The 13772-nt window shown below is 39.2% G+C and overlaps 1 protein-coding gene across 25 annotated transcripts in view; it reads right to left on the reverse strand.

The window, feature by feature from the left end:
- LOC122759679 (receptor-type tyrosine-protein phosphatase H-like) overlaps positions 1-13772 on the reverse strand; it is a 34713-nt gene that overhangs the window by 13257 nt on the left and 7684 nt on the right. For 11 of the 25 annotated variants that reach the window (XM_044014692.1, XM_044014678.1, XM_044014693.1 and 8 more), the window contains 6 exons: positions 5062-5319; positions 4633-4890; positions 3570-3827; positions 3161-3418; positions 2752-3009; positions 31-288 (listed from right to left, as the gene is read on the reverse strand). In XM_044014692.1, coding sequence (XP_043870627.1) covers positions 31-288; positions 2752-3009; positions 3161-3418; positions 3570-3827; positions 4633-4890; positions 5062-5319 — 1548 coding nt within the window. Of the gene's footprint in view, positions 1-30; positions 289-2751; positions 3010-3160; positions 3419-3569; positions 3828-4632; positions 4891-5061; positions 5320-6999; positions 7037-7963; positions 8320-13772 lie in introns of those variants that run through there. The other 14 variants (XM_044014688.1, XM_044014673.1, XM_044014687.1 and 11 more) reach the window with 13 other exon arrangements.

A 13772-nucleotide genomic window follows, 5' to 3' on the forward strand; every position in this document is an offset into this window, starting at 1 on the left:
TTGACCTATGATGGAGTAAAAGCATCTTACCAGTGGCTGCAGCGAGGTTTACTCCACTGCTCGTGTTGTTTTCAAACACAGTGAAGAGACTGAAGTCATATTTAGTTCCACTGTTCAGATCCAAGATTGTCTGTGTCACATATACATTTCCGTCTTGTGCAGTGACGTTTATCTCTCGTCCATTGTACTTGAGTAAATAATTGGTGAAGCTTTCCACTTTTTTCCACTGCAGAGTTACACTGGTCTCAGTCTGTCCCACTGATTTAAACTCCTCTGCATTTGGAGGAACTGAGATTAAAGAATAAGAGACAAACAATTTAATTTTCCAGATCTACAAAGGCACAATGCAGCTCCCTCTGACCTTCTCTGTATTTCTCTACCAGTGTTCTTAAAGCAAATACTGCATCTGTAGTACTCTTTCTAGGCATGAAACCATACTGTTGCTCTCAGTCTAGTTTCCACTACTCTTTCCCATAACTTCATTGTATGGCTCATCAACTTTATTCCTATAGTTACTGCAATTCTGAACATCTCCCTTATTCTTAAAAATGGGCACCATCACACTTCTTCTCCATTCCTCAGGCATCCCCTCACTCTCTAAGATCCTGTTGAATAGTCTAACCAGAAACTCTACTGCCTCCTCTCCTAGACACTTCCATACCTCCACAGGTATATCATCAGGACCAACTGCCTTTCCACTCTTCATCCTCTTCAATGCCCCCCTCACTTCAGCTTTACTAATCTCTGCTACTTCATGGTTCATAGTAGTTACCTCTTCTACCCTTTGCTCTCTTTCATTTTCCTCATTCATTAGCTCTTCAAAGTACTCTTTCCATCTTTCCATTACTTCTGTGGCACCTGTCAACAGATGTTTCTCTCTATTCTTAATCACCCAACCCTGCTGGACATATTTCCCATCTCTATCTCTCTTTTTTTGCCAACCTGTATAAATCATTCTCTCCCTCCTTACTTTCCAACCTAGCATACAAGTCATCATACGCCCTTTGTTTGGCCTTTGCCACCTCTACCTTTACCTTGTGCTGCATCTCCCTGTACTCCTGTCTGCTCTCTTCAGTCTCCTCAGTGTCCCACTTTTTCTTTGCTAACCTCTTTCTCTTTATATACTCCTGCACTTCCCCATTCCACCACCAAGTCTCCTTATCTACTTTCCTTCCAGACGACACACCAAGTAGTACTCTCCTACCTGTCTCCCTGATTACATTAGTTGTAGTTGTCCAGTCATCTGGGAGCTCTCCCTGACTGCCCAGATTCTTTCTCAACTCCTCCCTGAAAGCCACAGAACAGTCCTCTCTTTTCAGCTTCCACCACTTTGTCCTTTGTTCTGCCTTTGTCCACTTCGTCTTCCTTGTCACCAGATTCATCCTACAAACCACCATCCTATGCTGACTTGCTAAACTCTCACCCGCCACTACTTTGCAGTCACTGATCTCCTTCAGATTACATCGTCTATACAAGATGTTGTCTACCTGTGTGCTCCTGTCTCCGCTCTTATAAGTTACCCAATGCTCATGCCTCTTCTGGAAGAAAGTATTTACTACAGACATTTACATCCTTTTTGCAAAGTCTACCACCATCTGTCCCTCTGTGTTCCTGTCTTGGATACCAAACCTGCCCATCACTTCTTCATCACCTCTATTTCCTGCACCAACATGTCCATTGAAGTCTGCACCAATTACCTCTCTCTCACCTCTGGGGATATTCTGCATCACTTCATCTAACTCACTCCAGAATGTTTCCTTCTCCTCTAATTCACATCCCACCTGTAGGGCATAGCCACTAATAACATTTAACATCACACCTTTAATTTCAAGCTTCAGACTCATCAGTCTATCTGACACTCTTTTCACTTCCAGGACATTCCTAACAAACTCCTCCTTTAGGATAACCCCTACTCCATTTTTCTTCCTATCAATACCATAGTAGTACTACTTAAAACCTGCACCTAAGCTTCTCGCCTTGTTACCTTTCCACCTGGTCTCCTGGACACACAGTATATCCACCTTCCTTCTCTGCATCATGTCACTCAACTCTCTAGCGTTTCCCGTCATCGTCCCAATATTCAAAGTCCCTACTCTCAGTCCCAGACTCTTGCCTTTCCTCTTTTCTCTCTGTTTCTGAAGCCGCCTTCCTCCTCTCCTCCTTCGACCCACACTAGCCCAATTTCCACTGTTACCCTGTAGGTTATCGGCACCAATGGCAGTCGTTGTTAACCCGGGCCTCGACCGATCCGGTATGGAAGTCATAGGTTCGATTTGCATATTTGGTTTTGGCACAAGTTTTACGCCGGATGCCCTTCCTGACACAACCCTCTGCATTTATCCGGGCTTGGGACCAGCTCAAAAAGACACTGGCTTGTGACCTCCTAAGGCTGCACTCGATTGGTTTGCCAGCTAGCTAAGATGTCAAAACACACAGAAATGGTATTGAGCCTCTGTGGATCCCTTTAGTGATCAGATAACGATTGGATAGCGTTTCTCCACGTGTATTTACACCTGTTCTTACAAGTGAGTCAGGTGCTGTCATAGAAAATGCATTTTAAATCCAGGTGTTAAGGAGGCCTGTGTCTGTCCTTACTAATCTGATGAGAAGAGCTCAGGACACAGATATGTAATCCCAAAATCATTAGCATCTAAATAACCTGTAGATGAAACTTAAAAATTCCAGCCATTCTCCAGTGATCCATCCTGCCTACTGCACCTTTAAATTTGTAAAAGAGTAAAAGCATCTTACCAGTGGCTGCAGCGAGGTTTACTCCACTGCTCCTGATGTTTTCAAACACAGTGAAGAGACTGAAGTCATATTTAGTTCCACTGCTGAGACCTGAGATTGTCTGTGTCACATATTCATTTCTGTCAGATGCAGTGACGTTTATCTCTCGTCCATTGAACACTAGAGTATAACTGAGGATGTTTTCCACTTTTTTCCACTGTAGAGTTACACTGGTCTCATTCTGTTCAACTGATGTAATCTCCTCTGTGTTACGAGGGACTGGAATGTAAAAAGACATGAAGAGGACACTGATTTATAAAATGACAGAATAACGCGTCATTCAATTCATTTATTTCATCACAATTAAATAGAGTGAGAAATTTCTAACAGTTCTTAGATTTTTACCTATGATGGAGTAAAAGCATCTTACCAGTGGCTGCAGTGAGGTTTACTCCACTGCTCCTGATGTTTTCAAACACAGTGAAGAGACTGAAGTCATATTTAGTTCCACTGCTGAGACCTGAGATTGTCTCTGTCACATATTCATTTATGTCTGATGCAGTGACGTTTATCTCTCGTCCATTGAACACTAGAGTGTAACTGAGGATGTTTCCCACTTTTTTCCACTGTAGAGTTACACTGGTCTCATTCTGTTCAACTGATGTAATCTCCTCTGTGTTACGAGGGACTGGAATGTAAAAAGACATGAAGAGGACACTGATTTATAAAATGACAGAATAACGCGTCATTCAATTCATTTATTTCATCACAATTAAATAGAGTGAGAAATTTCTAACAGTTCTTAGATTTTTACCTATGATGGAGTAAAAGCATCTTACCAGTGGCTGCAGTGAGGTTTACTCCACTGCTCCTGATGTTTTCAAACACAGTGAAGAGACTGAAGTCATATTTAGTTCCACTGTTCAGATCTAAGATTGTCTGTGTCACATATTCATTTCCGTCTTGTGCAGTGACGTTTATCTCTCGTCCATTGTACTTGAGTAAATAATTGGTGAAGCTTTCCACTTTTTTCCACTGCAGAGTTACACTGGTCTCAGTCTGTCCCACTGATTTAAACTCCTCTGCATTTGGAGGAACTGAGATTAAAGAATAAGAGAAAACAATTTAATGTTAAAATCATGTATTTCATCACAAAGGGGCGACACAAACACACAGCAGTCTGAACTTCACACTTAAAAAACATGAACTGTCACTACTGAACGACACTGAGTAGAAATTATATTTAAAAACCATAATAATAATAATATTTAAATATTACACACATTGTAAGATGTTTAATAGTCTTATGACTAGGGACACTTTAAAAAAGAATTAATGATTTAATTAATTAACATGTTAAAATAATATATTAGTCAAAAGAGAAAGTGCAGTTACAAATAACAATTTATTCACATCACCATCACACATATGGCGTGTTTCCACTGGCTTGCTGGCTAGTGAAATCTGAAAGTCCCTTTTTATTTTTATTCTTATTCTTATTATTATTATTATTATTATTATTATTATTAAGTTTGTGTTCTGACACTACTGTCTTTGGTTTGCTAGCTAAGATGTCAAAACACACAGAAATGGTATTGAGCCTCTGTGGATCCCTTTGGTGATCAGATAACGATTGGATAGCGTTTCTCCACGTGTATTTACACCTGTTCTTACAAGTGAGTCAGGTGCTGTCATAGAAAATGCATTTTAAATCCAGGTGTTAAGGCGGCCTGTGTCTGTCCTTACTAATCTGATGAGAAGAGCTCAGGACACAGAGATGTAATCCCAAAATCATTAGCATCTAAATAACCTGTAGATGAAACTTAAAAATTCCAGCCATTCTCCAGTGATCCATCCTGCCTACTGCACCTTTAAATTTGTAAAAGAGTAAAAGCATCTTACCAGTGGCTGCAGTGAGGTTTACTCCACTGCTCCTGATGTTTTCAAACACAGTGAAGAGACTGAAGTCATATTTAGTTCCACTGCTGAGACCTGAGATTGTCTGTGTCACATATACATTTCCGTCTTGTGCAGTGACGTTTATTTCTCGTCCATTGAACACTAGAGTGTAACTGAGGATGTTTCCCACTTTTTTCCACTGCAGAGTTACACTGGTCTCAGTCTGTCCCACTGATTTAAACTCCTCTGTGTTACGAGGGGCTGAAATGTAAAAAGACATGAAGAGGACGCTGATTTATAAAAGAACAGATTTTTCACAATAATGTTTGTATAATGTTTCATTAAATTCATTTATTTCATCACAATTAAACAGAGTGAGCAATTTCTATCAGTTCTTAGATTTTGACCTATGATGGAGTAAAAGCATCTTACCAGTGGCTGCAGCGAGGTTTACTCCACTGCTCGTGTTGTTTTCAAACACAGTGAAGAGACTGAAGTCATATTTAGTTCCACTGCTCAGATCCAAGATTGTCTGTGTCACATATACATTTCTCTCTGATGCAGTGACGTTTATCTCTCGTCCATTGTATTTGAGTAAATAATTGGTGAAGCTTTCCACTTTTTTCCACTGCAGAGTTACACTGGTCTCAGTCTGTCCCACTGATTTAAACTCCTCTGCATTTGGAGGAACTGAGATTAAAGAATAAGAGAAAACAATTTAATGTTAAAATCATGTATTTCATCACAAAGGGGCGACACAAACACACAGCAGTCTGAACCTCACACTTAAAAAACATGAACTGTAAAAATATTACACACATTATAAGATGTATAATAGTCCTACTTATGAGTAGGGACACTTTAAAAAGGAATGAATGGTTTCATTAATGTATATTAAAGTGTCCACTTCTGTCCCTACAGCATGTCTGTGATGCCCTGTGTAAAACAAATTCTCCCTCCTTGTCAGTAGGAAATTAAATCATGCATCTGATATTGTTTTGCTTTTATTCTGAGGTCCTGGCCTTACATCTACTTTTTTATTTCTGTGGGAACAAAGGCACCCCATGTTCTTTTGTTTGGTATAGACCCTTTCAAGAGCTATGTCACAGAAATGTGTGCGTGCAGTTTGGGGTCAGAAAACACACATTAACTTGTACAACAGTCCAACACATAAAATGCCTACTTGTAGCATAGTTGGCTGTGAACATAGAACCAGCAAGTTCTTTAGAATCTCTCCAGGATCTCATCCCTTTCAAAAAAATCTTCTGTGGTTCCAAGCATTAAAAAGAGAAGACTGGGGTGATGCTACTGCAGTCAAAGAGGCTCGCGTTTGTGGTGCTCAGTTCATTTCATATAAGTTATCATTTATCAACTCTTTCTGTTAGATTATGATGAAGAGCCTGAATTTCACAGAAATGTGTGTCAGTTGTGACACAGTGCACATATGTATAAGAAACCTATGCGGCCTAAAGTTATGCTGTGGTCTTGGACGTAGCTAGCTTGTAGTTAGCTGCCGGCCGGCTAGCACGTTGACAAGTAAACATGGTGTGCTAACAACGTTCCTTGTAAGACTTGTATGTGCATAGACTTTCTTGCGTGTACGGGCTAGCTTCATCCATAAGGTAAGAGTGAATATCTGGACACTTGCTAATATCATCTAGCCAATCTTTTATGAACGCTGGGTCAGGCAGAATATTGCCGTTGGCTAGTACTAATTTATTTAGGTGTGAACACATTCATTAATATTCGGTGGAGGACTGTGGACATACGTGCTACGCACTTACCTGTTGTGACGTGTTCGGACCCCAAACTGCGTGCGCATTCTAGCTAGGCTTGGAACGTTTGTATACAATGAAAGGCTCTATATATATATGTATTTTGTCTGGTAAGCCAGCAGGTGGCAGTGGTGTTTAATGAATGGCCAAAAATGTCTCTGTGTGTGTATGTGCAGGAAAACCCATGGCATTCCCCCTTCAGTCTGTCTCTCTCTCTCTCTGTGATATGTTTGTGCTATATATGAATGCATATACATATATAGTATATATGTATATATATAGATATATATATATATCTATATATATACATAATATAATAAACACATTTCTTCCATCAAGTTACTTCAAATTGCCATAGTGTTATGATTCAAAAAAGTGAACTTAATCCAAATCAGTATGTCTTCATATATATATATATATATATATATATATATATATATATATACATATATATATACATATTAACCTGCAGAAAGGTTTGAACTACAATAATCATTACTAATGAATCATCATTAATTAACATTGACCAGCAGCAGTTAGACAAGTCTGCACTGTGATAGCAGAAAGTTAAAACATCACATCAGCTGACACTTACCTGCTGGTGACGGTGCTGCATTGAGGCCAGTGACGCCCTAAACACAAAGGATTAAATGTGACGAAAACAGTGAAAGACCATACATTGGGTAATAGTAGGTTAATCATTTTACAACAGGGAAGTCATATTATGGTAAATCCTTAACCAAGTAATAGCTTTATAATAACAATGGAAACAAAAAAGAACCTATTTCATCTCCGACTGCACTTGGATCCACCTTTGTACTCTCAGCCTGTCAGTCCACTGTTCATATCAAGCTGTGTTCTTTTCAATACTTCTTCTACGTACTTATTCCTCCTTTGTAAGTTGCTTTGGATAAAAGCATCTGCTAAATGGTTAAATTTAAATGTAAAAATGGTAATTACCAAATTTGATTCAAAAATGTTGGCGCTATTGTAGCATTAATGTTAATGATTAATAATTAATTAATGTTGTCTTCTTATTACCACAATATTAATTATTATTATTATTATCATTATCATCATTATTATTATTATCATAAAGTAAAGTGTTGCCCAACTTAATAATAATGATAATAATAATCTTTTGTGTTCTTTCTCATACACAAACACAGCAACTTACTTCGAGGAACCAGAAAACATGCAAACTGGTCTAGAATGGTTGTTGAACTTGTGGTTTTTGTTTGTTTGTTTATTCTACTCCTGTAATTAAAAATAATTGGGGCACAATTGTCCTACCATTAGTGGATGTCTGTGTACAAATATATCATTAACAGCATTTTTGTCATCCATACAAAAAAAACCAAACAGCATTATAAACTTCTGCAGTATCTAATATAACAGCTCCCACTCGTTCTTCTTAACATCTGGAGTTTTGAAACGTTTCACAGCGTCTACATTAACTGTGGTTTTATCTGCATTCCTCTTCAATTCAGCGTTACATTGTCTTGACACACACACACACACACTATCAGATCACAGAGGGGAGCGAAGAAAAAACTTACCCAGAGAGAGAGAGTCAGGAAGACACACAGCACCCACAGGTCTGAGGTGAACGGTAAAGGCCTCATCACAGTGTTGACTGATTCAACTCCTCACATATTATGAACTGGTGAACTGTTTGTAGACCTATAAGAATCCCTCTGTTCTATTGTGCGGTTGTGCCTCCTGTGTGTTGACAGCAACAACACCAAAGTCCTGTAAAGATTCCTCTAAACCCCGGGCAAGACGTAGTCCACTGGTAACTTTATTCCACTGGTGTTGACTTTTAATTCTTAACATGTCCTCCTCTCATAACCTCTGCACTCTTCTCATATTGTGGCAAGTGACTAAGTAAATGGCTGCTTCTCCCTTTTGGCCTTGAACAAGCACAGAGACCTTTGCCCCGCCTGTTACTTCCTTATTAACGGCCAAAGTGTGCAACAGCTTATCAAAGCACGTCAAGCAAGTCAATTTGGCTGTGATATACTTATTATTGGGCTATGTTTGGATACAAGATAAGATCAAATAAGATAATGATGTATTACTCCCACAATGGAAACATGCATAAATGTACAATAAAGAAGATGGTGACTATTAGGATTATACAAATATATAGAATGGGCTTAATATTTACAATTTAAACCAGGATTGCACTTGAAAACTGAAAATGACAGTGTGATATTACACAATATAGCACTACTGTAATTATGACTGCTACTACCATTATTCTATGATCATTTGTATTCACATGTTAGTCACAATCACCCACCCTCTGCTAGTTTCACATGCTAGTTGGTTTATTCTTCTTTAGTGGTTCCTTTGCACTGTCATGACAGGAAGTAATATTTATAGCATGTGGTTTATGTATACAGAACTACCGAAAAGAAAAAAAGGAAAAAACAGCAACTGCACCATTTTAACATCAGGTCCAGTGAGCGTCTAATTTAATGATGCAGAACTAAATCAAATGTCAAAAGTATCATTGTTAAACAGCGTTCACTGGGGAAATATGAGGAGGAAGTTCACATCAAGAAATGATAACAGCATTTCCTCACAAGCTTTTGTGCTACATAGACACCATGCCTGTTATTCTTTAGTATGTTTTGCACCATAATCTTACTGATACATAACATTCATATTTACCATGTTGCTCATGTCGTCGATCTTAGTCCATACAAACCTTGAAAGTGATCATGTACCGATTTACGTGCTGCTGGGTGGGTTAAATGCAGAGAAAGGTGATTAATAAAGTAAAGTATGTATAATAATTAATACGACTAAGATTAGGATAGTTAAGGATAATCAGACAAAAATAACATACAAACACTAACTAGTATATACACATAGGATGATATATAACAACGTGTATAGTACAACAATATAATATAATTATGCTGCTCAAAAGTGCGGGGATGGATGTGGTTCATGGGGAAATAAAAACGGACTTCTTGGAACAAACATGACTAATAAAATAAAAATTGTCTCTGTGAAAATGAATGCCTCATTGAGTTTGAACAATTTTCTCAATTATTTCACATAGATATTTAACACAGATTGTTGATATGATAATTAAATAATGTCTTGTATTTTATTATCAATATTGACAACTTCAGGCTTTCATATGCGTCAGTAACGGAAAATAAGTCAAAACTCTATAGTGTGTTAACTATGAACCTAGCTAGTTCCCGCCTAAATCTAACACATCAATCATCAGCCGGTCACACTGATTTCATCCAAACCATCAATCTGTCACAGATCCCATTCCCACTAAACTTTTTAAAGATGTGTTTCCTTTAATTAAAAGCTCTATATTAAATCAAATTAATCTATCCTTATTAACTGGATATGTGCTCCCAAGCTTTTAATAAAAGTAATTTGAAATAACATCTGAACCCTGTGGTGGTGCTTTATCTCACAATATTATTCATACTAGATATTTGGCAACAAAAAAGAAAACCTAAAGTGCGGTGAAAGTAAATATACAGTCCCTAAATTTAAAACAAGTATATCTACAGGGAAAAAAAACCCCAAAAGGGTTGAATATCGTGTGTCTGGGGTTAACGAAGCTCTTGGAGGGCAGTGGCGTTGGCGTACATCATGTCCACGTCATCGTACACAACGTCTTCACTCTCATCTTGTTCCAGACAGTCCATGATGCACTGGTGCAGGAAAATATACTGCCACTGAAGAGAAAGAAAGTAAATAAATAAAGTTACTTCATGAATCATTGTGTGGATGTGTTCAAAAACATTTGTCTTAAGATAGGTACATTTAAGAACCCCTGTTTCAGAGGACAGAAATGTGAAACTACTTTCATAAGTGAGCAAATTTGCAAAGGGTATGTTTGAAAATGTAATTACCCAACCTTATATTTACAACATAACTGAGGAAGCCGAACAGCTTGGCCTGTAGTGGTGTAATATGACCTGTTTTACCTCCGTCTGCACCATGTGTGTTCGACTCTGTCTCATCTTGTGCACAACAGCATAGACGCTCACTGCATTGTTGTGGCCGAGCTGCTGCAGCAGCACATCCAGGGCAATTAGCGTGCCTGTCCCCCCCACTCCAGCACTAACACAGAGAGAACACAGCAACAGAAGCAGCTGATCATTGTGACTGTAACATGACGGGCAGTAAGGCTACATAATATAATATATTATATTAGGGACTTCTCCTTGAGTGTGCCTTACAGCACTAGAGATAAATGCTGTGGGCTGTGGTTTCACTGACTAACAATCAATGCATAAAAGTTCTGATAGTATTCCGTGACAGAGACAATTTTTCTGTACCTGCCGTGAACCACAGTTGGTGCTCCAGCCCCTTCTTTCTCCATGTGCGATCTCACCAGTCCTCTGAACTGGATCAGGGGGATAGTGCCCTCGGGGACTCCGTGGTCAGGCCAGGCTGTGAAGTGGAAGTGTGTCACTGTGCGCTCCTCTGAGGAGTCGATCTGATTCACATAGAAGATTCACACAGAGGAGTGTTAAACCCAAAAGGTAGATGTCCTCATTTCAAACAAAAACTAGATTTTAAAGGTGTTTCATACATGTCTCACACTAAATTCCCTCAATGTCCAGTAGGGTTCCTCTTGCTCAGATGTGATGGTGACCCACACCCCTTTGTAAAAGCAAGGCGTGCTGTCTTCAGGCCAGTAATGATCACACTTGGGCTAAGAAAAGGAAACATTAGAGTAAAAATAGATATGTAATGACAATTTACAACAGTCTGCTGACAAACAACTTGAGTCCAGTTTTTAACTTAAAGGGTAATTCCAGTATTTTGATTTGCACATGCGATTTGCACTGATGGTAGGATCATATCGTGGTATAAACCAATAAGAGACAGAGCTAGGGCGGGTCTTTGCCTTTGATTGGCTGTGGTACTGTTCACTGCTCTAAGTTGTGTGTGTTTAAAAATTGTGAGTGACGGCCAGTGTTGCCAACTTAGCGACTTTATCGCTAAATCTGGCGACTTTCCAACTCCTCCGAGCGACTTTTTTTGGATGAAGAAAGAAAGAATGATTCTATTCCATTCTAGTAACACCAATGCAAAGTGATGAGATTCTTGAATTTGCTCCTGTCTTTAAATCTTATAACAAAACATACTTCCATACAGATATTCCCGGAGACTCACCCGTCCTCCCTCAACGCAGTTGGTTACCATGACGATGCCTTTCACCTGTTGCTCCCAAATCATCCTCCAGAAATCATTGACAGTGGAGGGCAGAGGACCCTGAGTGGCGATGAACTCTTTCTTGCTGTTGTAGCCCTGAGATAGACAAAAAGGGAGGAGTGATTTGGGGAGTTTTCCGTTTGTTGCATTCGAACATTCTAATTAGATATCATTAATTGAAAAGCAGCATTTCATAATCTTTCTACAGAGGTGTAATATTGCCATAAATTTGCTTTGTTAAACAACCTGTTTATTTTTCAATGATAAAGTCATCCAGTGATACCTACTGGAATGTAATTAGCATTAATGTAGTCAGACCTCCCCTTGGACTTGGATGTATTAAGCTTCACCCGAGACCAGTCATCTAGGATGAAACAGGTGAACACAGTTATGAGGAGATGCTTCAGTGACTTAGTGGAACACTGTCAGCGGTGTCGCAGAGCCAGACTTACACGGCAGGATGTTGTTGAAACGATTCTTTGCTTTGTTTCCAGGCAGGGTGCAGACTTTATGTTTCTGCGTTGTGCCAACAGGAGCAAGGCTCTGCATGGAATTGGCACGTCATTGACACATAGGTCAACAGAAAAAACACATCGATACCTTATGATTTTATAATCTTACACAAAAACAAGAACATTTTTAATCCACCTTATATTCGTCAATGAAACCTCTGTTGTCATCTGCACTTAACCCGTGGTAGTGAGCTGGAAACGAAAATACATGTATAGGTCTGACAAAAATAAAACATAAACAGTTAAAATATCACATCAATTCATTCATTGCATACCGCTTAATCCTCCACATGACTCATGGTCACTGTAGCCAATCCCAGCTGACACAGGACAAAAGGCAGGTACACCCTGGACAGGTCAGCAGTTAATGCAACCATTACTGTCAAATAACCTCTGCATGTTTTTGGACTGTGGGAGGAAACCCAGAGAAAACGATGGATTACTTGATGTAACCCATCGAACCCTGGTTCTTTCAGCAGAGTAAGATGTTTCACTATGGGATATCACCTCGGCATGACCAACCAGGAAAGCTCCAGTGGCACCACGTCTGTCAGTGACAGACAGGTCGAACCCCCTTCATACTGCCACAGCCGACCTGCCCCTTAAAAGCATTTTATGCCTAGTGCAAGGAGGTTTGTGAAACACCTCTATTTTAATGAAAAGAGAAAAAAAAACAATACACAAATCAAAAGAAAAAAACAGCTGACATGATGTGAGAGAGAGGGGAGAGCGACACACGCCCCAAAGGAACAGGAAACTTGACCGTTGACGCGCTGTAAACAAGTGAGAACATCTTTAAACTGTGTTGAGATGCAGATTACGCACGGTCTGTATAACTCATTTATTTAAATGTTGATGTTTTTGTAAAATACTTTTATGTGATTCCAATCTCCCTCTTCTTCATGCGAGACACAACATGTTAAGTCTCTGTTCCTCTGCAGAGGAGAATGCTGACTCCACCACCTTAGGCATCAGTGCTAGTCACATGTTCCACCGTGTGACCATTCATACATACAACTCACAGAATAAAGCTTGAGCATTTTGTAATATGACCATAATATGACAATTTTAAAGTGTGATTATAGGTTTATTTACTTGTAACTTCTGTGGACGCCTTTGGATCCACCATAGAGTTTCTTGTTTCTATTATGGGGAAAGAAAAGACACAGTAGATGTTCACTGCCAGATTGCATTAGTGTTAGATATTAAAGCTGCAGTGTTATGTTAGCGGAGGTACCTACCTGATTAAATTTGGTCTTTTATAAATAATGATGACCACCAGTAATACCAGGATACAGAAAAGCAGCACACCAAGTGATGCTCCGCCAATGACTCCTACAGGGATTCAAATCTGAGTTCAGTATCGTCTCAAAACAACAGAACATTTATGTTTTCCAATACGAATTTTGTGATGAAAGAAAAATGGTAAAAAGCTGAAAAAATGAGGAAATAAAAGTTTTTTCGACTTACCCCTTGGATCAGTAGCACATGAAAAAACAACGGGGTCAGAGCGCCTCACAGTCCCAGACAGTGACACTAAAGATACAGTGTATGTTTGGGCAGGAAGGAATCCGTGTATTGTTGCATGCTGCTCCCCATTTTCAGGAAATGTGTGAGTTTGCTCGGACACAGTCACCTCCACTGCAGT

Source organism: Solea senegalensis, linkage group LG18, assembly GCF_019176455.1.
Source record: "Solea senegalensis isolate Sse05_10M linkage group LG18, IFAPA_SoseM_1, whole genome shotgun sequence".
In the NCBI taxonomy this organism is placed as follows: domain Eukaryota; kingdom Metazoa; phylum Chordata; class Actinopteri; order Pleuronectiformes; family Soleidae; genus Solea; species Solea senegalensis.